The 26,687-nt window shown below is 44.9% G+C and overlaps 1 protein-coding gene across 4 annotated transcripts in view; it reads left to right on the top strand.

Annotated features, from left to right (window-relative positions):
* Positions 1-556: 556 nt before the first annotated feature.
* NR4A3 (nuclear receptor subfamily 4 group A member 3) overlaps positions 557-26,687 on the top strand; it is a 35,430-nt gene continuing 9,299 nt past the window's right edge. The window contains exons 1-8 of one of the 4 annotated variants that reach the window (XM_042963880.1): positions 557-640; positions 2,181-2,354; positions 3,254-3,325; positions 4,590-5,566; positions 9,103-9,232; positions 9,696-9,868; positions 19,902-20,101; positions 22,350-22,528. In XM_042963880.1, coding sequence (XP_042819814.1) covers positions 4,592-5,566; positions 9,103-9,232; positions 9,696-9,868; positions 19,902-20,101; positions 22,350-22,528 — 1,657 coding nt within the window. In that variant the 5' untranslated portion in view covers positions 557-640; positions 2,181-2,354; positions 3,254-3,325; positions 4,590-4,591. Of the gene's footprint in view, positions 641-920; positions 993-2,180; positions 2,355-3,253; positions 3,326-3,855; positions 3,947-4,589; positions 5,567-9,102; positions 9,233-9,695; positions 9,869-19,901; positions 20,102-22,349; positions 22,529-26,687 lie in introns of those variants that run through there. The other 3 variants (XM_042963881.1, XM_042963878.1, XM_042963879.1) reach the window with 3 other exon arrangements.

Raw genomic sequence — 26,687 nt, forward strand, 5'->3', positions numbered from 1 at the left:
TAGGGTGCCAGGACAAAGGTAAAGGACAAATCTGTCCTGAATCTTCTATTCCCACGACAGAGAAGTATTTTACAGAACTGAGTTGGGGAAAGAAAAAAAGCTGCCCAACGCGGCTACTTAGGGACAATGAATGAAGTTAGAGTTCATTCGAGTTATCTTACCTGTATTCGGCGCTCCTAACGTGAATATCAAAGACTCCTTTGGCTAGGCAATCTCCACACCGGCTCCCTCCCCCCGCACCCACCCACTCCCTTCCCTGCGGACGCGCGCTCGCAGAAATTCTCCCCCGCGGTTTGTCTCCTCTCCCTCGGTCTTTCTGAGAATCTCTGTCTTTCCCTTTCTGTCGGTCTCTCCTCCACTCCTACTGCCCCCGCCCAACCTCCGCCCCCGCTCCCCAGGGTTGGAAACTCCGCGGAGGAGCCCCGGTCACAATGGTGCGTTTCACGGTTTCCTCCACACACTTCACCACGGGGAGGGGAACACGGGGGTGTTCCTTTCGGCTGCCCACGAGAAAGAAAGGAGCTTTGACAGAGGTAGTTATTTCTACCTAATTTACAACCCCGAGGCTCAGTGCTCCCGGCCTCGGCGGCCGCGAGCGGGAGCGACGGAACGTGTTTCCAGGCGCGGAGGCTTTGCCTAGGTAACCGGCCATGGGAGTGGGCGGGGGGGGGGGGGGGGGGGGTGGGAGCCATGGGGCTCTTGGCTCGGCTGTAGGAAACGTGGTGTGGCTTTTTCCCGCGAACGCCCGGAGCTCGAGGGGAGCCCATTCCTTGAGGAGACGCAACCCTCGCTGAGCCGAGTCAGAAGCCGATCCTCGGAGAAAGACTCTGCTCGAAAGGACCCAGGGGAGAGCAGGAATGAGGGCACCTACTGCAGGAGGTGGTGGAAGGTTGCTGGAGATTCGCATTAAAAATTCGGGGCGGACGGGAAGCTCCTGCTACAGCCGTGGGAAGATCCGCCCGTGCTTGCGCTAGAGCGAGCGCAAGATTTCCGTACGATCAGCTGGGGCACGGCAGGGGCTGGGGCTGGGGGTGGCAAGGGAATCCCCCGTTTCCTGGCTTTCCAGGGCTTCCCGTACCTGGGGGTTCTGATACCCACTCTCTCCCTTCAGGCAAGCCCCTGGCAGGGGCGGCGGGGGACGAAACTTACACTCCCCTCTCGGCCCGCGCACCCCCGAGGTTTTTTTGGGTTGTGTTTTGGTTTTTTTCAGTTCTGTGTTCCCAACCCTCTAGAAATGAACGGGTCCAGGCAAAGGGGGCGCTGTAGGCCAGAATTTGGGGCAGGGGATCCCTCCCCTGAGGCCCGCGGAGCTGCGCTTCCAGCTACAAAGTTTCGATGAGGCTGAGCGCAGAGACGCTTGCCCGGGAGCCGCGCTTGGCGCCCTCCGGAATGTGCCCCCTCTGGGCCGCCGGATGGCCCCGAGCCACGAAGTCGCCCACCCTCAGGGATACCGCCTGCTGGGTGCAGGGGGCCTCCCTCCGCCCACCCCACCAGCCTGGAACTCCAGCCGCCTTGTCCCCTTGTTTCCAGCGCGGGCCTATTTCCACTGTGCCCTTTTGTTTGCTTGACCCCTGGCCCCCGAAACTCGCGGCTAATAGAAGCGAAGCTCCATTAGCATTTAGAATGAAAAGCGCAGACTTTCTTAATTCCTCGGGGCATTCACGCATTCGTTCCGGACCTTGTGCATTTCCTATGCAACGTGTAAATTTTGTATTTGAGGGGTGGGGAGGGGGGGGAGGACAGGAGTTGGAAAATGGCTATTTTCCGCTCGTGCACACTCACTGACCCCTTGAATTCGGTGAAACTCTTCCTCAGGTGCTCTTTCTTCGGTTTCCTTGACTTAACGAGCTCAGAACCGGTTGTAGGGACAGAGAGATCAATTTCTGGGCGATGACAGAATACACTTTTTTTAGCCTAGGTTTAGGTGCCACAAAACGCCAGAAAGTGCAGTGTGTGCTGACAAGCTTTCTGTGGCTACCCCCGAGGTGATGTGACACTTAGTGCCCAGGGACTCCGTTCATCTTAAGCACTGCTTTCTAGCCCTTTACCATTCTTTATAATTAACATAGTATTCATAGAGACCCCCTACCAACCCGCCCCCTCCCAATACGTCCAGCCCAGACTGCGACGACCCAGATTAGTCTCACTTTGAGCTCTGTCCTCTCTCCCGGTTCCCGCAGAGCCCACTGCGGAAGAGCGCAGTCCGGCAAGCCCCGGCCCTGAGACTGGACCCTCCGCGGAGCCAGGCAGCACTGTGACCGCTTCGCCTCGCCGGACTTCCCCGCCTCCTACCCTCTCAGCCTCTGCTGGAGAGACCCACAGCCCCACCATTCAGCGCGCAAGATATCCTCCAGGTAGGTCTAAAAGCACGACCCTTTATCCCTCCCAGGTTTGGAGAGGTGGGGGATGGGGGGAGCCACACGTCCAGCAGGCAGGCTGTTCCGACTTGCCCAGCGCCAGGACAGTGACTGCTGGCCACGCATTTCACAGCACAGGTGGCCTCTTCGCACGAAGCTCCTCTGGATACCACACCCTGTTGCTACCTAGTGGAGCAGCCAGATTAAATTAAGCCTTGCATTTCTCAAAAATATTTTTCCTAAGAAAAATGTAATGCATATAAAAGATTAGGATCTTTTTATACATTTTAATGTCTTCATTTTTGCTCTCCTTTTATATTCAGTTTATAATGCACGTAAAAGTTACAGGATCACTTTGAGCAATACAGAGCTCATGTTTGTATAAAACCCAAATCATTTGGTGCAGAAGTTTGGATTATTGAAGCTCAGAGGAAAAGGGAAAAAGCATTTAAGCAGGAAACCAAGGAGTAAATTCGAATTGGGCAAAAGAAAGGATTGCAGGTTTTGGCTCCTTACACCTCTTTTTTTGCATTTGTTAAAGAGATGCCAGGTCCCTGGGCTGTGGTCACCAAAGATATGCAGATAAATAGAACTTAGTCCCAAGCAGACTCATCTTCTGGCTGGAGACCTCAGGAAGACATGAGGAAGAGCAATGGGTAGGGACTGGCAAGGAAGGATGACAGAAGACTAATGGAGAAATCTAGAGGTGCTGAAGGAGAATAGATGGAACATCAGGCAGTGGCCTTTCTTTTAAATCATTAGTCTTTCATTTCACCCCAACAACAAGACAGTAGGAAAAGTAATCTTTTAACATCAAACTAGAGAGTGTTTTGAAGGCCCTTCTTGAAAAATGAAGGCTTGAACTGGACTCTCCTTATCACTGCTTCTTCCAACAGGCCCTCATCACCTTTTTCCAAGTCAAGATTTCATCCCATACACACATGACTCAATCAGATTTGGAAATGTGGGTAAGAGAAAGATGTCAAAGGAAGTGTGAAGTATTGACTTTTTTTTATTATTATTATTAGTCACAACTTCTATACCATAGACTCCAGGTAGAGGCTAAGCACTTGGTTTTCCTCCAGTTCAGAAAAACCAACCACCAGAAGCTGCCCATTGTATCATTTCTAGTTAGCCATAAAGAAAGGGAAATAACTAGATAAACATCCACTAGGTCCAATAATTCTCAGGGCCTTCTCATCCAGCTCAACCTCTCTGAACAATAATAAGCCCCCTGGATACCCATCTCTTTGGGGGCTCAACATAGAAACTAAACCTACTAAGCGGCTGCTTTCTTTTCTAAGGGTACTAATTCTTCTGCCATAAAAAATTTGTGGACTAACTCACCTATTACAGTAGCTATAAACTGTTGTCTTAAAACAGCTACTGATATATTTTATTAGTCAGAATTGGAAAATATATATATATATATACTGTACATGGCAGAGAGCACGTTTGGTGGGTGTTTTGTTGCAGCTGCTGATCTTTTTCTTTGCAGATGGCACACACTCCCCCGAGTCCATTTCCTGGGCCTGTGTTCCCACCTCTCCACCTAGCTGGCTGAAGTCATCAACAGGGGTCCAGTTTGTGTAGGCTGCTGGCTGTGTTTGGAGAAATGGGGAGGGGGTGGGAGAAAGCGACCACAACGTGTGTGGGTAGGCTTAGTTGGCACTCATAAAATGTTAGAATGTCAGTCTCCCTTGGCCAGTAAGTCCCACATAGGACACCCCCCCCCTTTTTTTAACCAACTCATAAATGTATAAATCAATGCGTGTGACTTGGGGGACTCCTGGCCTCTTTCCCCAAAAATAAACCAACAGAGCATTCACTGGCTTTCTTTTTGTCCTCCCAGCTTGTGGCTGAGACCACCCCCAATTAGTTTATAGGACTTAAAACCACTTTGTAAAAACACCCCTGGGCTTATGAAGGAAGAAATCAAATTTTCCAGATCTGGTGGTGGACAAGGGCAAGGGAAGGAAGGTGGGCACAGAGATCCCCAGGAGTCCTGGTTTTGGCATCCTGTGCCCCTTTGACAGTCAGGGATTCTGCTTTCTTCCCAGGAAAGAAAGTAAGCATGGAGCTTTAAATCTATGCTACCAGAAGGAGGAAAAGATGTCACTTCCTATCCCACTTCCCAGATTAGAGAGCAATGAATCCAGTGCTACCTGTCAGCTAGAAGAGAGTGCTGACTTGCTTCTGAAAGACCCTTTTCCCTGTCCCTTTGTCCTGCAGATATGCCCTGCGTTCAAGCCCAGTATAGCCCTTCGCCTCCAGGTTCCAGTTATGCAGTGCAGACCTACGGCTCGGAATACACCACGGAGATTATGAACCCAGACTACACCAAGCTGACCATGGACCTTGGCAGCACTGAGATCACGGCCACGGCCACTACGTCCCTGCCCAGCTTCAGTACCTTCATGGAGGGCTACTCGAGCAACTACGAACTCAAGCCCTCCTGCCTGTACCAAATGCAGCCGTCTGGGCCACGGCCCTTGATCAAGATGGAGGAGGGCCGCGCGCACGACTACCACCATCACCACCATCACCACCATCACCACCACCACCACCAGCAGCAGCAGCAGCAGCAGCAGCAACCTTCCATTCCGCCCCCCTCCGGCCCGGAGGACGAGGTGCTGCCCAGCACCTCCATGTACTTCAAGCCGTCCCCGCCGTCCACACCCACCACGCCGGGCTTCCCTCCGCAGGCGGGGGCGCTGTGGGACGACGCGCTGCCCTCAGCGCAGGGTTGCATCGCTCCCGGCCCGCTGCTCGACCCGCCGATGAAGGCGGTGCCCACGGTGGCCGGCGCGCGTTTCCCGCTCTTCCACTTCAAGCCCTCGCCGCCGCACCCGCCCGCGCCCAGCCCAGCCGGCGGCCACCACCTGGGCTACGACCCGACGGCCGCCGCCGCGCTCAGCCTGCCACTGGGAGCCGCCGCCGCCGCCGCCGCCAGCAGCCAGGCCGCCGCGCTCGAGGGCCACCCGTACGGGCTGCCGCTGGCCAAGAGGGCGGCCGCGCTGGCCTTCCCGCCGCTCGGCCTCACGGCCTCCCCCACCGCGTCCAGCCTGCTGGGCGAGAGCCCCAGCCTGCCGTCGCCGCCCAACAGGAGCTCGTCGTCGGGCGAGGGCACGTGCGCCGTGTGCGGGGACAACGCCGCCTGCCAGCACTACGGGGTGCGCACCTGCGAGGGCTGCAAGGGCTTCTTCAAGGTGAGCGCACGCCTCCTCCTGGCGCCCCCTCCCCCCTGCAGCCAGCCTCCTGTGCCACCCGCTCAAGTGAGCAGCCAAGGGGTGCGTTCCTGTAGCCCTTCCTGGCACCTTCACATGCGCTCTCTCAGGGGGTTTTAACTTGAGGTCCATTACAGGAGGCCGAGCCGGATGGACTCCAGGGGGCCGTCAACCTCCTGACATGGCTTTACCTCCATGAACATTTTTCCAGAGGGAACCTTCAGCATATTGAGATTGAATTCTGGCCACCCAGTAGCTATTTTTATTAACAGTGTCTTGAAGGTGGTTATTAATTATCCTTGTTTCACAGATGAGGAAATGGAGGCTGGGAGATGTTACTCAGCTACCCCAAGACACACGTTCAGAGCGAGAGGGAGGCAGGATGCCAAGTCACGTTTGCATGATCCCAAAGTATGCACCCTCCTCCAAGATCTGCAGCAACAGAATAGACAGGAGCAAGTGGCTGATGCCCTCTGGGGCAGCTCCCTCTGTGGAAGACAGAAGCTGGGTCTCACCAGTCCCCTCCAACTCTGTGCCACATGCAGTGCCAGGTGTAGATGCTGTTCATTAGCTCAGCCCCAAAGGGGAATTTTACAGTTCAAGGGGCTTCAGCCTCCCCCATAGTTTACCTGGGAGGAGGCTGAGGCCTAGGAGAAGTCTTGTGCAGGCTAGAAATGGTGACTTAGTGGCATGTTTGGCAGTTTCAGCCGGTTTCTTTCAACTCTTGAGGCCAGTGCTCTTTCTAACTGAAGAAGAGGCCTTGTTCTCTTGCTGCTCTACTTTTGCTCTTGACTCCCAGACTTCTTCAGACACTTAATGCTGTGCCACCCTCCCTACTCCCCTGGCCATTATCTCAGGCATTTGCAAACCCACAAATGTTTTCCCACAGGAAGCACTCCCTACCCTCCAGTGCTGGGCAGGGTGGAGGGAGAGGGAAAGCTAGATGCTGATTGGGTAATTGGTATGGGGGGGCCAATAGGATATATCTGGGAGTGTGCAAAAATTGGAGTCAGAACATCCAAATTGGAGTCCTTGATCTTGTCACCCACCAGTCTATGACGTTGAGCATGATATGCCTTTCTAGGCTTCAGTTTTCCAGTCAGGTGAATAAAATTCAGAGAAGGGCTATGCATACTAAATTAGATAAGACATTTATGAATGCACTTTATAATCTTTAAATGGCCGTAGAACACTAGTTCATTATCAAATGAAAACTGCAGAGTATTTGTAAAAATGCACATGTTTGTGGATTGGTATACCTACCAGCAAGCAATAATTATTTTTGATCTGGAGTTAGGATTTGTGTGCTTAATTAAATTCTGCAGATATATGAGAAAATGCATGTGGAAAGACTTTGCAGTATGCAAAGTGCCATACAGGAGGTATGTTAAATGTAGAACCCTCAGGTTTGTCTTCTTCTTCTTCTTCTTCTTCTTTTTTTTTTTTTTTTTTTTTTTTTCTTAACTACCCAAGCTTTACCAGGGTTACTTTCAAGTTAACCACTTTCCTTTAGCAGATTTCATTTTCACAGTATTTCAGTGGAAATGCTGGTGGGCAAGGAAACAGGCAGCCAGAAAGGGTAAAAGAAAGGAAAAAACAATTAAGAGAAGTACGATTAACCCACAAATATAATCACCTCTGAATAATTGAGAGTTAACCAAAATACAGGAATGGTAATACATTCCTAGTCTAGAAATGTCAATTAAGTGTTCCCCAACAGCGTCCCTTTTCTGCAGCAATGCCTTGAAAACAAATCTATACTTGAAAGGGTGGGGGTAGGATCAGGGAGAACCACCCCACAGATCTGTTAATTAAAGGAACAGGAGCCGGTTTGACCCAGTGGCTTTCTACCATTAAATTGAATTCTTTAAAAATGTGACACGAAGTGCAGTTAATGATGGGCATTCAGTGATTGAACCGTAACGATCTCTCCTTGTCCTTAAACTGTGCAGGCACACACAAATGTGGGGAAGCTTTCAGGTTATTGGGAAAATGTATACCTGAAGCAAAATGCCACCAGCACTCAAACTGGCAGAGAGCCTTGAGGATGATGGCAAGAAATAGAGTTTTAGAAATTACTGCATGTCCAATAAAAGAGAGCTTCATTCAGAAAACATAAGTTTCCTACCCTTAAAGACTGTTGAGAATTTAAATGCTGGAAATTCAGAAATACGTTTGTGTTTTGGAATTCTGCATTTTAAACTAAATGGATCTGGCTTTGGTAGATTTTTTAAGTTTTATATAAGCAATTTAGAAACCATTTCCTGAAATGAAATTAAAAGGCGATAGGATGAAAACTAATACGTGGGGGTTGAGGATGGCTAAAAGTAAAAGATTGAAAGTAAATCTAGAATTTGGGACCCAAAATAGATCACCAATCCCAAATTATCTCGATTTCTTTCTTTTTTTCTTTTTTTTTTTTAAATGCAGCCCAGGCTTACCAAATAAAATTCAACTTTCTGCTCTATCTAGAGTTGTATAGATTCAGGTGATTTCTGAATGATTTCCCCCAAGTGGTAAATACACATCCGTTTGCACAAGTGTCTTTAACTTTTAAAAAATAAATCATTATTTTGAAAATCTGGAGCATAAAATACGCTTTAATTATTTCTCCATGTGTCATTTAAAAATATATGTGATTCTGAAGAATACAACATCATCTTATATCCAAGTACAAGTTTTATGATGTGTCATTTACAATATGGCTATTTTGATGTCTATGTCAATAGTCATTTTTGAAATGACCTATTAATGGAAATTTTCCTTGAAAATTTATGGCTCTCATATTTCTTTCTTTTACTCTTTTCTGGGTTTTTTTTCCTTCTATGTGGTAGTGGTTTTTAGTAACCAATTTTAAGATTTTGCTTTGAAAAATCAGAAATGACCAGTTTACTATACATATTCTCTTAAGAGAATATTCTTTTAATATGTATTATCTTAATATTTTAAAGGTTAAATAAATGATATAGGCCGATTGAGTGATTTTTTTGTTTTTGCATTAAAACATTTCCTATATGTTATAACTAGTCAAGTCCTCATTTTGCTTTTTAAGATTTCATCTCTATTGGGGAACAAAGCCAGTTACTGTGATATTTGGCTTACAATAGTGATAGCCAACAAAGTACATCCCAGATAATTTTGATTTTATTTTAATAAGGTCAGCAATAATCAGGGGAGTGGAACAAGTAGAAAATTGTTCCCAAAGGGATATTAAAAGTGGAGATAATCTAATCCTCCAAGGTATGATATGTTGACCTGGTAATTTCAGATATGATTTTATCATTCAGACTTGGGTGTCTCCTGAGACTTGCTTCAGAACAATCCGAGATGATTTTCATTGTCAGCAGCTAACACTAATAAAATTGTTTTTCCTGCAGGCTAGCGTGTTAGGAAATTAAATTTATCTAATTATACGAATTGCACTGTCGCTTTTCACATTGTAATTAAAATACATCTTGTCAGGTCCTACCTCTTTCCAGAAACTATTAGTTGACTATCTCTGTATTGTGTTTTCTCAGAGAACAGTTCAGAAAAATGCAAAATATGTTTGCCTGGCAAATAAAAACTGCCCTGTAGACAAGAGACGTCGAAACCGATGTCAGTACTGTCGATTTCAGAAGTGTCTCAGTGTTGGAATGGTTAAAGAAGGTATGGACATAATGCTTTTTGTTCAGCTTGTTTACACATATTCTTAGATATCACTGAAAAAATGTTAATATTGACCTTGGGATGGGTGAATTTTCCTAGTTTCCCCTTCTTTCCCACATTTTATTTTTATGGTGTATATTAGCATTTAAAAATAGCTGAGGACTACTTATTCTAATTTCTCAAAATCAATAGAGAACTTGTGTACATACATCTCTGTTCTATTTAAGAAGGAGACTTTTAGGGCTAATTCATTACCAAATGTAAGTATGGGTGGCTTTTATCCTGCTTGTTTCAACTCTCATTAAATCATTGTGCGCATATCATTCCAAACTTACTGCCACCTTTAAATGGTTGGTCCCATTAATGATTGCTCCACTGTAATGTGTTTTGATTCCTTTTTGTGATTTATGGCTCTTTGTGGATATCTCTGAAGACATTTTTTCTTTCTTTCTCTCGGTATCAGTTGTCCGTACAGATAGTCTGAAAGGGAGGAGAGGTCGGCTGCCTTCCAAACCAAAGAGCCCATTACAGCAGGAACCTTCTCAGCCCTCTCCACCTTCTCCTCCGATCTGTATGATGAATGCCCTTGTCCGAGCTTTAACAGACTCAACACCCAGAGATCTCGATTACTCCAGAGTAAGTTTTGTGATGTCCTGCTTTTCGAATGAATGATCAGAGTCTCTATTCATGATACTACTAACGAGAGTAGATTGAATGACTTTGTGCCTGGCACTGTACTAAACAGTTTTCATACCTCTCCTATATTTCTCACTTCATTTAGCAATTCCGGTGCATCCATTGCACCAAATCATTTTTGCCTTATTGGATCTCTAAATGCCTTAACAAATGACCCTGACGGTGCTGCACCTGTCATACCATTGTTGTAGGATTCCTGGTGGTTGTGCCAACGAAAATCTGCACAGGTGAATTACAGTGTGTAGATTTCTTTCACAGTTTAGAGGAAATGACTACCAATTTTTTTCATATTGTGATCACACCATCTGGGTGGGCCTCAAGTTATCCTTAAGCAGTTTACCCAACTGCATGGGCATTGATTGACCTGCCCTCTGAATAGAGGGACTAGACCACTGATGGAGAGGAGCAAGCTCTGGCTTTGACATTGGGAGGTGTCAGGGACACTGGGATGGAATGCTGCCTCTGCTGCTTCCTGCCTGTGTCACCTGGCTCCTGCTCTTGGCTTTCTCATCCCCACAGTGGAGATGATTACAATATTTAACCCCAGCGGGATGTTTTGAACATCAGTCACACACGAATGATGGTTTTGAAAAACGTAAAATAAGCACCAATATTGTTATTGAAGTGAACCAAGGCATATCAATATTTTTATTTCATATGAGATATAGTAAAATATCATCAGCTTGAACTGTGAAAATTCCTGGAAATTTGGATAACACAGAGGCGGACCATGAGAAGGGATTTTCTGAGCAAATGTATAAACTTTACTGAAAGGCAGTTTTGAAAAAGACTTAGAAGAGAAACTTCTAATACGATGGGGTCTCACCAGAGTTGGAAAGAAAGGGGGAAAAAACACAGTTATTGAGCTATTTCTACATGCTAGACATTGTGGTGTGTTGTCTCATTTCATCATTTAAAAAACCATGAACGGTGAGGATGGTTACCCCCTCTCTGATACAAGAAAACTTATAAACACAGTTTGCACACAGATGAGAGAGAGGCAAGTCCAGGGATCTCCAGTTGGTTGATCTGGCTTAGCAGCTACTTCCAGATTGCCCTCCCCAGGTCTCATCAGTATTTCAGGTTTTTGACAGAAGAGCTGGCAAAGATGTGTGTGTATCTGCTTCGTGCCCTCCTTTTGGGTTGCAGTGTTGACAGAAATGAAGGGGTGATTGGTAAACCCGCTGTGATCCTCCTTCCCTCCTCCTCAGCCTCATTATAGGCGGTGAAGCCTCCTCTCCACACCTGATCACAAGACTTCACATGAGAATCATGGTAGATCCTTAGCACCAAAGGTTGAGGACTCTTATTCTGATTACAAGTAGCATCTCTTAACTAAAGTCAAGTCTCAAATAATAGTATAACAGAATAATGCAATGGTTAAGGGCTTAGGCTTTGGAAACATGCAGGCCTAGGAGAAAATCCAAACAACCATCATTTAGTAGATGGGTGACCTTGAGCAACTGACTAAACCCTTTAATGCCTCAGTTTCCTCATCTGTGTGATAGAATAATAACAATGATATCTACTTCCTGGGGTCGTTTGTGAAGAAGATTCAATAGGATGGTACTTGTCAAAGCTTTAGCACAGTACGCTGTACATTATCTCCTTGACCAACCTTTCCTACTTTACCATTTGTTTGAATGTATTCATAAGTGTGAACACAACAAATGTCAGGCACCATCCAGCAATACCATTAAGGTAGGTGTTATCTTATCTGTTTCACAGATGAGGAGATTAAAACTGGAGAGGTGAAAGGAGTGACTTACCCAAGGTCACCTAGCCATGCATCAGAGAGACAATTAGAAGCCAAGTGTGTTGGACCCCAAAATCTGAGCCCCTACATACCATGCTTCCTTCCCTGTGTCTCTGGTTTCAATGAGAGTGGGTGCTAGAAAGGCATTTGGGAATAAAGATGTCTCCTCCCTGAAGCAACTTTGGCCTCCCCTTGTGCAATTAGTCTGAATTAATGAAGCTGTTCCACACTGCCAACACTGAGGCTGTCGCACACAGTCTGACGTTGTTCCAGGGTATTGGAAATCACTAATGATGATCAGTGCAGAGATTTTAGGCCCCAAAAGTGATTTTTTGGCCCAAAATTATCCATTTATTGGTCTACATGGCCTAATTAGTCATTCAGTGGCAAACCCTCTCCAGCACTTTGAATTGCCCCAGCTGGGAACTGTCTCCACACAGAAAAATCAATCCAGTGTGTTTGCTTGCCTCTGCACTATTCAGTGTGTTAGACTAGAGTCATCATCCTCATCAACAAACATTTATCCAATTTAATTGTTAGCTTTGTCCAAAATAGCAGAGTGACCATGCCTGAGTCTGGGTCACATTGATACTACCTTGGGAGCCTTGCTCAATTCTGTAAAACATATTTATTTTAATTGCATTGTTTTGGAATCAGATTGAACCTCATAACTTGGATTCTCCTGCTTTGAGATAGCTTTACAAAATTATCAAAACTTGGACCAAAATCAATTAAATTAAAAGACTTTTTAAAAATACAGTGAGTTTTCATCAAAAACTTGGATGAAGGCATAGAAGGCATGCTGATCACATTTGCAGATGACAGAAAGCTGGGAGGGATCGCTAATATGATGGATGTCAGTATCAACATTCAGAGTGATTTCGACAGGTTGGAACAGGATGGGCTGAAGCCATCATGAAAAAGTTAACAAAAATAAATATGAAGCTCGGTATTTAGAATTTTAAAGCATGGGAGAGCCTTGGCCCATTGGTAGTTCGTGTTAAGAAGATCTTGGGGCTTTATTCCATACACACTCACTATGAACAACAAAGTACATGTGTGGTGGAAGGAAGGGATGCTAGGTTACCTTGGGCTGCAGTGGTAAAAGTATAGGACCAGAACCAAGTTGGTGGTGGTCCCATAGACTGTCCTGTGAGACCACACTTCAAGGATTAAGTCCAGTCCCAAACTGGAGTTTAAGAGGGATGTGGACACACCTTTTCTGGAAACTTGCAAGGGCTGGTTGGAGAAAATGAAGATAACTGGATGAGAAGGGAAAAAGTTTGGCAGGACTAGGTCACCCTTTTACCCTGTGGAAAGAAGACTGGTGCTCCCAAGGGCAAATCTAGAGGGAGAAGAAGCGGGCCCCTTCCAGCTCATTCTGAAGATAAGGATGAGCTCTCCGAGCCACAAGAGCTCCTGTGGAAGTAACTAAGAAGTAACAACCCAAGAAGTAACTAAGGAGAACACATAACAGGATTTCTCACAAGCAGAGAAGTTATTTTGGAAGTTCAATTCCTTCCAATTCTAAAATTTGGTGATTCTGGGGTTTACTTTGTTGTCCCAAATGCAAACGGTTTTTTCATTTATATGAATTTATATTTATATATACATATATATTAATAATATGTGTTAGGTAACTTGTTATTTAACAAGATTGAACTTGCTTTGATCTCTAAAAAGCATTAACATAAAATGAATGAAGTAAAATGAATTTATTGAGTGCCTACTTTGAGCTAGGTGCTATCTCATATGTTCTTACACAATTTCACTTATGCCACAGCTTTATGTGTTATAATTTATGGTTTCAGTAATTTTCTTAGGAATGCCATTCATTGAAATTCAGTTTCTTAATACCTTTTCTTTATGCTTATATACGCATGTGTGTATATGTATATTAATATGTATATATATTCAACACAAATTTACAAAACTGGAGGTGACCTTGAGATCATCTAATCCAACCCCCATATTTTCAGAGGAGTAAATAGAGGCTTAAAGGAGTTAAGTGCCTTGCCTAAGGTCAGTGGCAGAGCCAGGGCTAGATCCAAATCTCATCACTGCAAGTATTAAGTTTCTGTTTCACCATACTGCCATTTCTATTTAGTGACAATTTACTAGGGTTTTTTTAATTTATTTATTTTTTTTAATTTATTTATTTTGGGAGAGACAGAGACAGCGTCAGTGGGGGAGGAGCAGGCAGTGAGAGAGAGGCACAGAATCCCAACCAAGCAGGATTGGGATGAAAACTGTGAGATCGTGACCTGAGCTGAAACCAAGAGTCAAGTCGGACACTTAACCGACTGAGCCATCCAGGCACTCCTCACTCCTCACTAGTTCTTTTTTAAATAGAACCCTTATTAAGCTTTTAGAAATTACAGTAATAGTAATATATGCTCATTGGTTTTTTAAGGTAACCCTTTTAGAAGAGGATAAAGTGAAAAATGAAAGTCTCTTCTTCATTTATTCCTGACTAATCCCACTCCTCAGCGGTTAACCAATGTTAACAGTTTCGTGTGTATCCATAACTTACTACATTTAAATAAGAATTTGCCCTGTCAGACTTGCATCAGACAGTTGACTTGACCAAGACAACTTATTGACATGACTATGCCAGTTTCCCCTGTGAATCAGGTAAATAGAGAAAGGAGAAAATGTTTGCCCACAGGTGTGTTCTAACCTTCTTGTTCAGGCATGTGTGCCTTTAAGGTAGTAAGTGAGCAGGTTTTTCTCATTTGTGGGAAAGGGAGGTTGAGGGGTTGCGTTCCAGGTCACAGAGGGAATGCATGTTTTAGAGGCCAGGGAGAGAGAGAGCTCCTCGCTCTGTGAAAGTGTTCCTGGCTCTAAGACCTTCACTTCTCCTTTGGGCCAAACTTCTCTCCTTCAAAAGTGAGCTCAGATCATTGTATATCAGGGCAGTCAAAACATGTCATGTTTGATTTGTTTCTCCTTGAAATGTAGCTATTCTCTGTCCCACAGTTGCTTTTCATTTAGCAATACAAGTATATATAGATACTGGGCTTGGCTTCAGAGCCTGCATAATTACTGATGAGGAAATATACTTAAGGTCCTCATTAGTTGGTCATTTCAAGTATTTTTCAGGAAACTAGGATGTTGCTTGGTAATTGGTATCACTCAGTGTAGTAAGAGATTCCAAATACAAGAGATGCTGCTGGGATAAAACCAGGCACCAGCAAATGGCATTTAAATATGTTAACAAGAAACAACGGGGCGAACACGTGTTAGACTACAAAGTAAACAGTATAAAAACTCTGCAAAAAAACTGTTTTCATGAAGCTACTCAGAAAACCCTCTCAAATTGCCACCAATTCCCTAGATGATTTCAGGCCAGCTCCTGCGCTACGGTGGGCTTTCGTTTCCTCAACTGAATGGTGAGGAGATTGGACTAAATGCACTGCCACGATCCCTTCCAGCCTTCTTCCCTGACCCTCTGACCATTACACTTGCTGTAATTCCACTGTGGGTAGGGCTCAGCATTTCCCAAAGTGTGGTGTGCCAAAGGACCTAGGGTGTTTGCTTAAAAATTCAGATTCCTGGGCCACACCCAGACCTACGGAATCAGAACGGGGAGCAGAGGAGGAGGCAGACAGAAATCTGTTTTTTAACAAGTGCCTCAGATGACCTGTTGACACACTAGGGGTTGAGAATCACCAATATAGTTTAATAAGAACAATCCAGTTTTACCTCAAATCTATTTCCCAGCCTTTTTTGAGACTGAGAAGGGATGGGCAATAGACATAAAAATTTTCCGGAAAGTAACTAAGTCGTTTAAAAAATATTTATTGAATGGCTACTGGGTGTCAGGCACTGTTCTAGAGCAGCAGACACATTTTTGAGCAAAAGAGTCCCACCCTCATGCAGCTGACATGAAGGATAGAGAAAGTAAGCAAATGTATAACTGTGGTGATGCCATTAGTGGGAGGAGAGGAGGCTTTTTTGTTTATTATTATTTTTTTTTTTTTAGCAGGGGAGGCGGTTAGATCAGAAAAGAAGAAATTTGGGGGAAAACATATTTATTGCCAGTTTTTAAAGTGTCACTTTTTATAGTGTAAGAACCTAAGAATATGTGTACGTAGTTTGGCTCATATGTAGTGATCATATCTAAAATGTATAAAGAAATATAAAGACTCAGGGAAAAATAATCTTCTACAGGGAGATAAAACGTTCTTAGGACATTTTACATATTTAGCCTGGACTGGCAGTGAGAGAGTAAATAATATCAGATTCCATTCTGCTATGAAAATGTCACATTGCTAATGTAGGGCTGGCATTCACCAAGGGTCTCACTGGATTCCCATTCAAATAATTTATTTTAGGCCAGCGTTGTTTCTGAAGTCTGATCTACACAGCCATATTATTGCCATATGGAAACTAACCTCTGTGGTTGTTTTCAGCTTTAGATTCTCATTCTAGGTAATTTGGAGAAACTTCCATCAGACATTAGCTGTATCCTCTTCTAAATGGCTAGTAAATGTAATACTGTGTCTTTGATTAGAAGTAAAGACAGATTTTTTTGATGCATAAAATTATGCATACAGGCTGGAATAAAAAGCATAAACAGGAAAAAAAAGATTCATTTTTTAAAGTCATTCTCTGTTTCACCAAAATTCAATTGGAATGATCAATAAACAAATGTTTCCAGATTTTCTCTGGTGAACCCCAAACCTGCCTAGTCCAGAGACAGAGTAATGTAGAGGAGAACAGAAGCAGAGAATGGGGATCTGGTTCATCCAACTCCAGGGCCAGTATGCCTTGGTGAGGTTTGATAAAAACTGCTAGGCCAGGTGAGAAAGTATCTAAAATGTTTTGTTCTGTTTCTTTAAATCTTATGTTCAGTAGAGGCAACACTGGGTTTGTCTTTTCCTCTAGCATTGGATGCTGACCCACCAGTCACCCCCAAGTTACTGGTGGCTCAGGCTGAATCCAGTTTGGCCCCAGAATTCTGGAATGTGGACCAGAATCACTGCAGGTGAAGCCCAGAGGGTCTGGCTGGAGTCTGGCACGCCAGGCCTGCTGGCTTTTCTCCTTGCTGGACTCCATCACAGACAACTACCCACGCAGGGTACACAGGGTCTACATCTCCCTGTGTGCAGGATGCATGAAATGTGAGCCCAGCAGGGACAGAGCCCTGCAGAGGATGCTGGGTGGAAGCTAAACACTCCAGAGGATTCTGAGCAAATATTGAAAGCAGAGTGATTATTGAGTTGTGAGCCATGGTTTCAGAGAAGTCAGCACAGGAGGGAGCTGCTAGGTGCCATTCCTAGGGAAAAGTTTACAACCTTTGGTCTTTTTAACCAAACATACAATTGTTTAACATACTATTTTAAAACAAAATAATGCTGAATCAGTGTCAAATTCCAGGCAGTAACATCATACCTGGTATGATTAGCAACACTTAGAATCATCGAATGCAAGAACCAACATTTGGAACATTTGCCAGGATAGATGATAGTCTGTGCCAGAAAATACACCTCAACAAATTTCAAAGAATAGAAAATAGACAATGTCTGTTGTCAAACCACAATGGAATTAAACTAGAAATCAATAAGAGAAAGACAGCTGAATGCAAAGAGCCAGATGGAATCTTCAAAATCAGGTAGCCCAGTCCCTTCCTTCTCCAGAGAAGTTAAGCGACTTGTCGAGGGCAGCACAGCAAGTCAATACTAGAGCCTAGGGGAGGACCCCATGACCTGCTGCCTGGTCCAACATTCTTTTCTCTACTCCAGTTATCACTCAGGAGTTTCACATGTAGAGCTGTCGGCTTCCTAAAGGGCGTTTTCCTCCTGTCCTTGGAGGTCATATGGAATTAGATTCATATAAGAAGAGAAAGCAAAAAAATAAAATCCCTTTTTCTACTCTCCTCCAGTTAGTAGTGTATGTGCTGAAAGAAAGTGTTGGGAAGTGTCATGACACCAGGATCATGCTGACATCCTTGACTATCTGTGGGAAGAAGGACTACTTCCTTCTCCTGGACTTTGCTCCTGTGGAGTCCCACCACATCACAGAAACATCTAGGGCTTCAGAGAACCCAAGCCCTGCGTGGGATTATTGAGAGCGGAGGAGCCAGGACTCCAAACTGGACCTGATGGATCCTAGAAAGTCAGGGCTGAGAATTGGAAATCTTCCAGTTTTTTCTAACTTTCCCCTTTCCCCATTTTATAAATAAGGAAGTGGAGGGACAGTGTTAGTTCCAAGTATCATAATCGTTATCAGTATCATCACTGTCATCATCAATCATCTTCCTTGTCCTGGGCCCTTCACGAATATTATCACATATAATCCTTACAACAGAATCTCGAGGAGGCTATTATCCCCATTTTACAGAGGAGAAAACTGAGGCTCAGAAAAGTGAAGTCTTTTACCCCAGGTAACTAAAGTAAGCTGCAGAGCTACATTATCTTACAAATTAGGGACCTGGACAAATCTAGGATTAAAGCAGCTGGGCCCTCCGACTGATGGTGTCTTTTGTTATTTCGTATGCCTCCTGGGAATGCAGAAAGGGGAACAAAAGAGACCCAATTGAGAGAAATGTCTCATTTCCTCGTGTCTACGTTCTCAGTCGGTACCTGGTGCTTATTGGCAGTTCTTCCTCCAGTCAGGTTAGGGCGTTGTGGCAAACCTAGGCAGTCCCATGACTATTCTTTCATTGCACAATATGCAACAACACTTTATTGGGGGTCCATTATGTGCCAGTCACTGTGCTGCTGACAAAACATGGGACCAAATGAATACACACCCGGAGACCTCCAATTAGAGCAAAGCAAAATGCTTTTTAAAACTATCCCACAGCTACCAGTTGGGAACATCAGACACATTAACAGCCAGGAAGTGTAGGAGCGGAACACACAGGGCCATGTTTAAGTCTTAACTGGACCACCGTTGGTCGTGTACCTTGGGAAAGTCTCTTAACCTCTCTGAATTCCCTCTGAGCCGGAGTTTTCTCATCTGCAAAATAAGGATTAAAATCCATATCCCAGGAGGAGCTGAGAGAAAGGACGCAAATGCACACTTAAGGAAATGATGCACATATTTACATGAATGTTTCTGCAGATCTCTTAAGTCTCTGTGTTGTTGGTTGTCCCTTGATTATTATCTTGCTATATCAATCTTCCTGCCTAAAGCAGGAAAGATTTTTTTCCTCCAGTGACTCAGGCAAAACCTTGACTCTACCAGAATATCCAAAAGCTGGGCAGGAACTTCATTCCTACTTGTACCTTTCTTCTCCTGGGATCCTTTAGATCAATGCCATCCAATAGAATATTCTGCAGTGATGGAAATATTCTATATACCACACATGGCTTTTGAGTACTTAAAATATGGCTAGTGTGACTGAGGAACTGAATTTTCTTTCTTTCTTTTTTTTTTTAAGTTCCATTCATTTTTGTACCCACAAGTCCTGAGTCTGATAGCACATAACTGTCTGGGCCCTACTAAGAAGACACCCTCCCATCCCCTTTGGTTTGGTTTATGTCACAGCAAGCAAAAATCATTCTCTTCTCCTGTTGGTTAATTCTGTGATTCCTAGACTCCAGTGTCCATGAGAATCAGCTAGAGATCTTAATAAAACAGTTTCTTGGTCCTACCCTCAGAGTTTCTGCTTCTGCAGGTCTGGGATGGGGCCCAAGATGTTCATTTCTGGCACATTCTCAGGGACTACACTTTGAGAACTGTGGCTTAATGAGCATCTTGCTTGGAGACAGCCATGCTCTCCTGGAATCAGTAGACCCTGGAGGCCTACTTGGACACAAACCTCTAGGGGTAATGGTTCTTAACAATGGTTGCTCTTTGGAATCACCTGGGGAGCCTTTGAAATTCCTGCTGACCAGTCTCCACCCCAGACCAGCTAAAGTAGAATCTCTGTGCCTAGGAGCTAGACACAGTGTTTTTTAAAGCTCCCCAGATGATTGCATCAAGATTGAAAACCACTGCACTAATGGGACTTAACCAGATTTCTTTTGTCTGTGAAGAGGTAACAAAATTTGCTCTGTTCACATTGTGAGAATCAGATGAGACTAAGTGCAAAAAAAAAAACAAAAAAAACAAAAAAACAAAAACAAAAAAAAAAAAAATAAGTGTTTATGTGAGACCTAAAAGTGAGGATTTAGGCACTGATGGCCTGGGAAGAGCGAGCTTGTTAAGACTGCTGCTGCTTCTGCTGCACTGAGATAATGCTGTTGTGTGTGGTTTGCATTCCAGTACTGTCCCACCGAACAGGCCGCTGCAGGCACAGATGCCGAACATGTGCAACAGTTCTACAATCTCCTGACAGCCTCCATCGATGTATCCAGAAGCTGGGCGGAAAAGATTCCCGGGTTTACTGATCTCCCCAAAGAAGATCAGACATTACTTATAGAATCAGCCTTTTTGGAGCTGTTTGTTCTCAGACTTTCCATCAGGTAATCACTATTTATCTTTTTTTCGTTCTCTCCTTGCTTTGAAGCAGTTGGAAACCTGCTGGGTTTGTTAACTGAGTCATCGGTGAAAAGTTTGCTCAGGAAAGAAATAGGAAATTTGGTCAGGCATTAAAAAACCGGGCAGTGGGTAGAGCACTGGACTGGTAGCCAGGACGCCTGGGTCCTAGTCTCAGTTCTAACATGCACTTGCTATAAGACCCTGGGCAGGTCAGTGGCCTCACCTGAAGTTTACTTTCCTTTGTAAAATGAGGTTAGATTTGTTGATCTCTGAAGCCCATTGCAGTTCCAGCATTCTGTGATTCTGTGAAGATTCTCTCATGGTGCATAAGGTATTTCCTGGCAGCAAGTTTTTGTTTTGAACATTGCATTTACCTCATGGGTTTCTATTTGACAAGTTACTGTCCTAGTACCCAAGCTGGGGCTCTAAAGAGTTCGCACGGCTTCTCAACCCCCCAGTGTTTACTGCAGGAGAATCTGGATCAAAAGATTTGGTTCAACCTATCCTACTCAGTGACACCAAAGACAGAATGGCAGTGAATTTTCAAAAAGCTGGAACCTGGGATCTGTCTAAGCTTTTCATACTGTGTTACCAGAAACTCTTGTTTAAACTGCAGATTCCCGTGCCTCATTCCCAGCTATTTTGGTTTGGAGCTACCTTGGAGAACGTTCAGAAATCTGCATTTTTAACTCATGTTTCAGCAATTCTGAAGCCAGTGGCCTGAGGTCCATGTTTTAAATACTGAGACTGAATGATTGTGTCCTTTGTATGCCTCTGTGGCGGGATCTGTGAGAGAGAGGAGGAGTTATATCTAAGGAGTCAGTAATTAGCATAATTACAGCCAAGCCGGTGTGCACAGGAGCCAAGCCAGCAATGTGACTGTCACTTGTTAGGCAGACAGCAAAGGATTAAGTAAGGGATAAGCTCCCCACAGGCAGGTGCCACATATGCCCCATTCACTAAGTTTTCTCCAGTGCCTGGCTCCAGGAATGGCATATACTTGGTCCTAAGGAAATACTTGCTAAGTGAATGAATGAATGAAACTACTCATCCAAGAAGCACAAATTAAGAGATATTAACTTATCGCAATAGGCTAAAAGAGACAAATATGTAGCAAGAGACTGGAAAATGAAAAGAAAGGTAAGATTCAAGTAAGGACCACAGAGAATTCAGAATTAGTTACACCTGTTGCTCTTTGAGCTCCCCTTGTGTACCAGGCCCGGTGCATAATCTTTCAGATCCTTTATTTCATTCCCACAACAATATTAAGAGGTAGCAATCGGGATTCCTGTTTTACAGGTAAGGAAAAGGAGCGATTAAGAGTGGCGTAGGCCCCATAGCTAAGTGGTGACGTCTAGGTGTTCCAAGGCACCTGTCATGAGAGACAAACGAGGTGATGATGGACATAATATAAACTATCAGGCAGATGTAGAAATAGCCCTGCACCGGGGCACCTGGGTGGTTCAGTCGGTTAAGCATCTGACTTCAGCTCAGGTCATGATCTTGCAGTTGGTGAGTTTGAGCTCTGCGAGCCCTGCATTAGGCTCTGTGCTGACAGCTCAGAGCCTGGAGCCTGCTTCAGATTCTGTGTCTCCTCTCTCTCTGCCCCTCCCCCACTCACACTCCGTCTCTCTCTCTCGGTCTCTCAAAAATGAATAAACGTCAAAAAAAATTTTTTTTAAGTAGAGAAGGATATGCAAAATGACTGTTTTACTTTCAGTGACTTTTTATTTTTGTGATTGACTTCTGGCGGTTGCAAGGTTCTTAGAGTCTGCAGAGTGGAATTGTAGTGTCTAGTCTCGGGTCTTTTCAGTTTTTGACATTTGAGAATAAGAAGGGAAGGAGCCATGAAGGGAAAAGGCTTGTGTTCACTACAGAAAGAGGCGGTGCACAGTGCTTCACTGCCGTTCTCCTGGAGTGCCTGCTCCTCTGTGTCCCATCCCGGGTGGGACGGCAACTGATTCTCATAATAAGAGTACAAGTGCTCCACCCCAGCTTCCCAGGGCTGATGCTCACCAAGAAAGTTCGCACAGACAAGTGGCGGTGGTTGTTTATCCCAGGAGCACAGTCTCGGGCATCAAGAGTATCTGGGCAAGTTTCACAGCATAGGCTGCCGGGTTCTGAACACTGCCTCGTGGTTACTCAGGTGCCTTTGTGTTATGGTGTTGGACAGACTGAACACACCCATTTAATGTGTCTCTCTCTCCCACCCGCCGTGACCTTGTCTTATAGGTCGAACACTGCTGAAGATAAGTTTGTGTTCTGCAACGGACTTGTCCTGCATCGACTTCAGTGCCTTCGTGGATTTGGGGAGTGGCTCGACTCCATTAAAGACTTTTCCTTAAGTTTGCAGAGCCTGAACCTTGATATCCAAGCCTTAGCATGCCTATCAGCACTGAGCATGATCACAGGTAAGCACCAGCTGGTCACCAAAGTGACTGTGTCCCTAGCCCCCCTTCCTCTCCTTTCCTGTGTTAAGGGGTTCTGGCTTTGGCTGTCACACACACACACACACACACACACACATACAAATTAGGATAATGACTGCCACTTTTCTAAAATCCGCTAAGTTTAACCTTGTTTAAACAAAGAAACATATATCTGCAACTTACTGCCATGAACCTTCAGGAAAAATCTGAATTTCCACAGAAGCTCTGTTGACGTTGAACCAACTGCTTCTGGGTTATTTTTACGTGGGGTTTTTGAAGGAAGTTTACCTTAACTAGCCTGTTCCTATGGAGCAGAAGGGGCAAGTCTCCCTTTCTCCCAGTCCTTGGTGGGTGACCCAAAGTAAAACCAAAAAATATGAAACATACCTTATTTATTTATTTATTTATTTACAACTTTATTTAGCAACTTTGGCGGAGAGCTGAGAAAAATAGATATTTATGAAAAGCAAAAAATGGCTCAACTCAATAATTTTTAAAGGTTAAGAACCAGAAGCATAACACATATTCAATTTCTGTGTTATGCCTTCTTCCCCCTAGATGCCTCTCCCTTTCTTTCTTTTTTTTTTTTTAAGTTTTATTTATTTATTTGAGAGAGACAGACAGAGAGAGAGAGAGAGAGAGAGAGAGGGAGCTGGGGAGGGGCAGAGAGAGATGGAGAGAGAATCCCAAGCAGGCTCTGAGCCATGAGTGTGGACCCTGATCTGGGGCTCAAACCCACAAACCGTGAGATCGTGACCTGAGCCAAAACCAAGAGTTGGACACTCAGTCGACTAAGCCACGCAGGTGTCCCTCTCCCTTTTGGTCTTTTGGGAGAGAAAGGTTCCCAAGACAGAGTGAGAGAGAAAAAGAAAGGCACATCAGTGAGAAGAGAAATACCACCTCCTTGTGGCTGCTCTCGGAGCCCCAGGCCCCAGCTCCCTTTGCCCCCCTCCCTCCACTTCCAAAGTGTCCTGTTCAGTCTCATCCTTCTCATCAGACTGGGGCCTGGTGAACCAGTGACAGAGGTTGGAGGCTTCAGAAGAGGCTAGCCAGACCTGGGGCTCACCTGCCATCCTTGTCATCAGAGCCAAGCATGGGCTAGGCTGTCGGACTAGGAATTAAGGTTCAGATTTGCTACACTCTTAGCTGTAGAAAACATGTGTTTTAGGAACATAATGAGCTTCACAGAGGACCAAATCCATCCTTTGGTGCAAATGGGCCCATTTTTCTCATGCATCAGGTGGGTTGTTCACATGCACCTTCTTGTGACATCTCCTGTCAATGACAGTGAGATGCGTCTGAGTGCCTTAAGAGGCTAGGCTGGTTCAGCAATTAATGCTTCATCTGAAGGCAAATAGAAGTAATTAGCACATGCTACGGTAGGACTCAGACACTACTTTGTTCCCTCAGTGTTCCAAGTGGAACCCCACTTCCTCCAGGTTTTTGGTCCTTCTTTTGATGGCGCCTACCAGAGATTTCTGAGGGAGCCATTAACAAAAACAGAAGCAAGGCCATCTTGAAGAGGATGAATTCCATTTAGAGGGCTTTCAAATGGCTTGTGGGAGCACCTGAGGAAAATAAGCATGTTCAAGGCACAAGTTTCTTGCTCCCAGCAGGACTGGAGTGAAATTGGTTCAAAGGCTACCTTTGAACTAAGCTCTTCAGCTCAATTTCAAAACCATTCAGCTCTTCCTAGGACTGTTCAACATTCAAAACTAGAAAGTACAGAGTTTAGTTAATTAAAAAAAAAAAAAATACTAGAGCCAGCCTTGGCTTTCAGTAAACAAAACCAGTACATTGCCACATCTCTATGGAAATGACTGTTGAGTCTAGTTAATCAACAGGTGTTCACTGATCTCCGTGCTCTGCAGCGTGTCAGTGCGTTTTCAGAGATAGCACACATCCCTGGAGGAGACAGAATGCACAAACTAATGCATGTGGTACAGGGTGTTGTGGCATAGTAGGGATGGGGGAGTGGGCACAGAGTGCTGAGAGATAGAAGGTAGGAAGTGGTCTTCTCAAAACAGGTAATCTATTAAAAGCATGAATGGTCCTAAGGTGCCTGGGTAGCTCTGTCAGTTAAGCGTCCGACTTCAGCTCAGGTCATGATCTTGCAGTTGGTGAGTTCCAGCCCCATGTCGGGTTCTGCGCTGACAGTTCAGAGCTTGGAGCCTGCTTCAGATTCTATGTCTCCTTCTCTGTCTGCCCCTCTCCCACTCACGCTCTGTCTCTCTCTCTCAAAAATAAATAAACATTAAAAGCAGGGATGGTCCTTGATAAAGGCACAGGATATCTCCAGGGTAAAATGGAAGGACTGAGAATTCTAGAGATAAATAAAAATTCACTAAAGCCGTTGGAAATATGGCTATCATAAGTTTCAGGAAGGAAGTGACCAAAAAAAAAAAAAATAGCGTGCTGGGCAGTGAGGCTGGCATGAGAGCTAAGGGTGGAGCAAGGCAAGAAGAGCCCCTGACATCAGTGAGGAGGTCAGAGTTTATTTGGAGGACAGTGGGGACCCATGGAAAATTTTGACCAAGGGAGAATCATAGCCAGGCTTGCGATTTAGAAAGAGCTACCTGGGTAGCTCAGTCGGCTAAGCATCCCACTCTTGGTGTCGGCTCAGGTCATGGTCTCATGGTCTGTGGGATCAAGCCCTACGTCGGGCTCTGCACTGACAGTGCGGAGCCTGCTTGGGATTCTCTCTCTCTTTCCCTCTCTCTCTGCTCCTACCTCACTGGTGCTCGCTCTCTCTCTTTCTCTCAAAATAATGATAATAATAATAATAATATTAATAAGCAAACATTTACAAAGAACTACCCTGACAGTTGGCTTTGAGCACAAATGAGAGGGAAGAGGCCAGTTCAGGTACAGGAGCTGTGGTTTAAGAGGAGAGCCACTGAGGCTTACACCTTTTGTTGTTGTTGGTTTACTCTTTAAGTAGAAATTAATAGATGACTCTGAGGCCAGGACATGTGGGTGCCAGACAGTCCCCGCCTGGAGATACTGGGCAGCTCAGTGTAGCGAATGCAGAGAAGGAATTGGGAGAAGGTGCTGCTAGTGCTGTCTCTGCGTCCAGTCCACTGTGTGTCCTGCGGCTATAGCCGCTCAGCCCGCTGCCCTTTCTGTGGGGATGTGCTCAGGGAGGAGGCAGTTTGGCACAGCAGACACAGCATGACGATGGGATCTGGCACCCCCAGGTTTGCATGTGGGGTCTTGCATTTAACAAGCGTGTGTTATTCAGTAACACGTTTCCTTTCTCTGAACTTCAGTCTTCCCGTCTGTGAAGTGGGGATAACAACTATTCCATGAGGCAGCAGTATGGATTGCAGGAAAGTAGCTTTGTGATGGAACCAGACCGGATTCAGAATAGGCACTGCATCCACCCACATTCCATCCTGGAGTGATGGTGACAGGGAGCCCCCAATATTAGGCACACGCCTGCCCCTTCCCCTTGGAAGCCCTAGGTAGTCGAAAATCAAACTCTGTGGCATGAGGAAGTGGGTGGTGGCTTTAGGAGGTATTAAGTTTGGTGACTATCTCAAGCATCCTTGGATGCTTGAGAGGCCCAAAGGATAACACTGGTATTGAAGAAATGAGGTTGCACTTACCAAGCACTTGGGCACAGCAGGGCCACGTCCTTTATGGGATACTGCCCTCAGTCCCGCCCACCTGTGCAGAGTTGTTACAGGTGCTGCGGGTATAACCCAAAAGAAAAGTTAGCCCCTCTTGCCTCATTTCTGGACCTTGCAATACTTTGTGACTTGCTGGTTGGGAGAGTGTTTGAAATGTGTGAAAGCGTCAGGAAATGGCAGAAAAGGCAGTGCCTGGAAAACAGCAGTGTGCGTTGTTGCGGATATTAATTTCCATTTGAATATGGGCTCCCGTGAAATCCTCACTTCTGAATAAGACCCACTGATCGTACAGGGTGTTTGTGGAATACCAGTTGGACTATTGGCGTCAGGAAATTCATCCCAAAATAATTGTCTACCCCTAAACCACAGGGAAGAACTCTTGAAAAGGAAGCAGAATGTTAGAAGTTTTAACCAATCTCTTTTCCAGGAAAATTATTAAGAATCCGCGCAGTATTAGAAGTTTGCGCAAACGTGGCTTTTCTTTTCTAATTCTTTTTTCTGCTTCTTCC

The sequence above is a fragment of the Panthera tigris genome, chromosome D4 (genome assembly GCF_018350195.1).
Source record: "Panthera tigris isolate Pti1 chromosome D4, P.tigris_Pti1_mat1.1, whole genome shotgun sequence".
Taxonomy (NCBI): domain Eukaryota; kingdom Metazoa; phylum Chordata; class Mammalia; order Carnivora; family Felidae; genus Panthera; species Panthera tigris.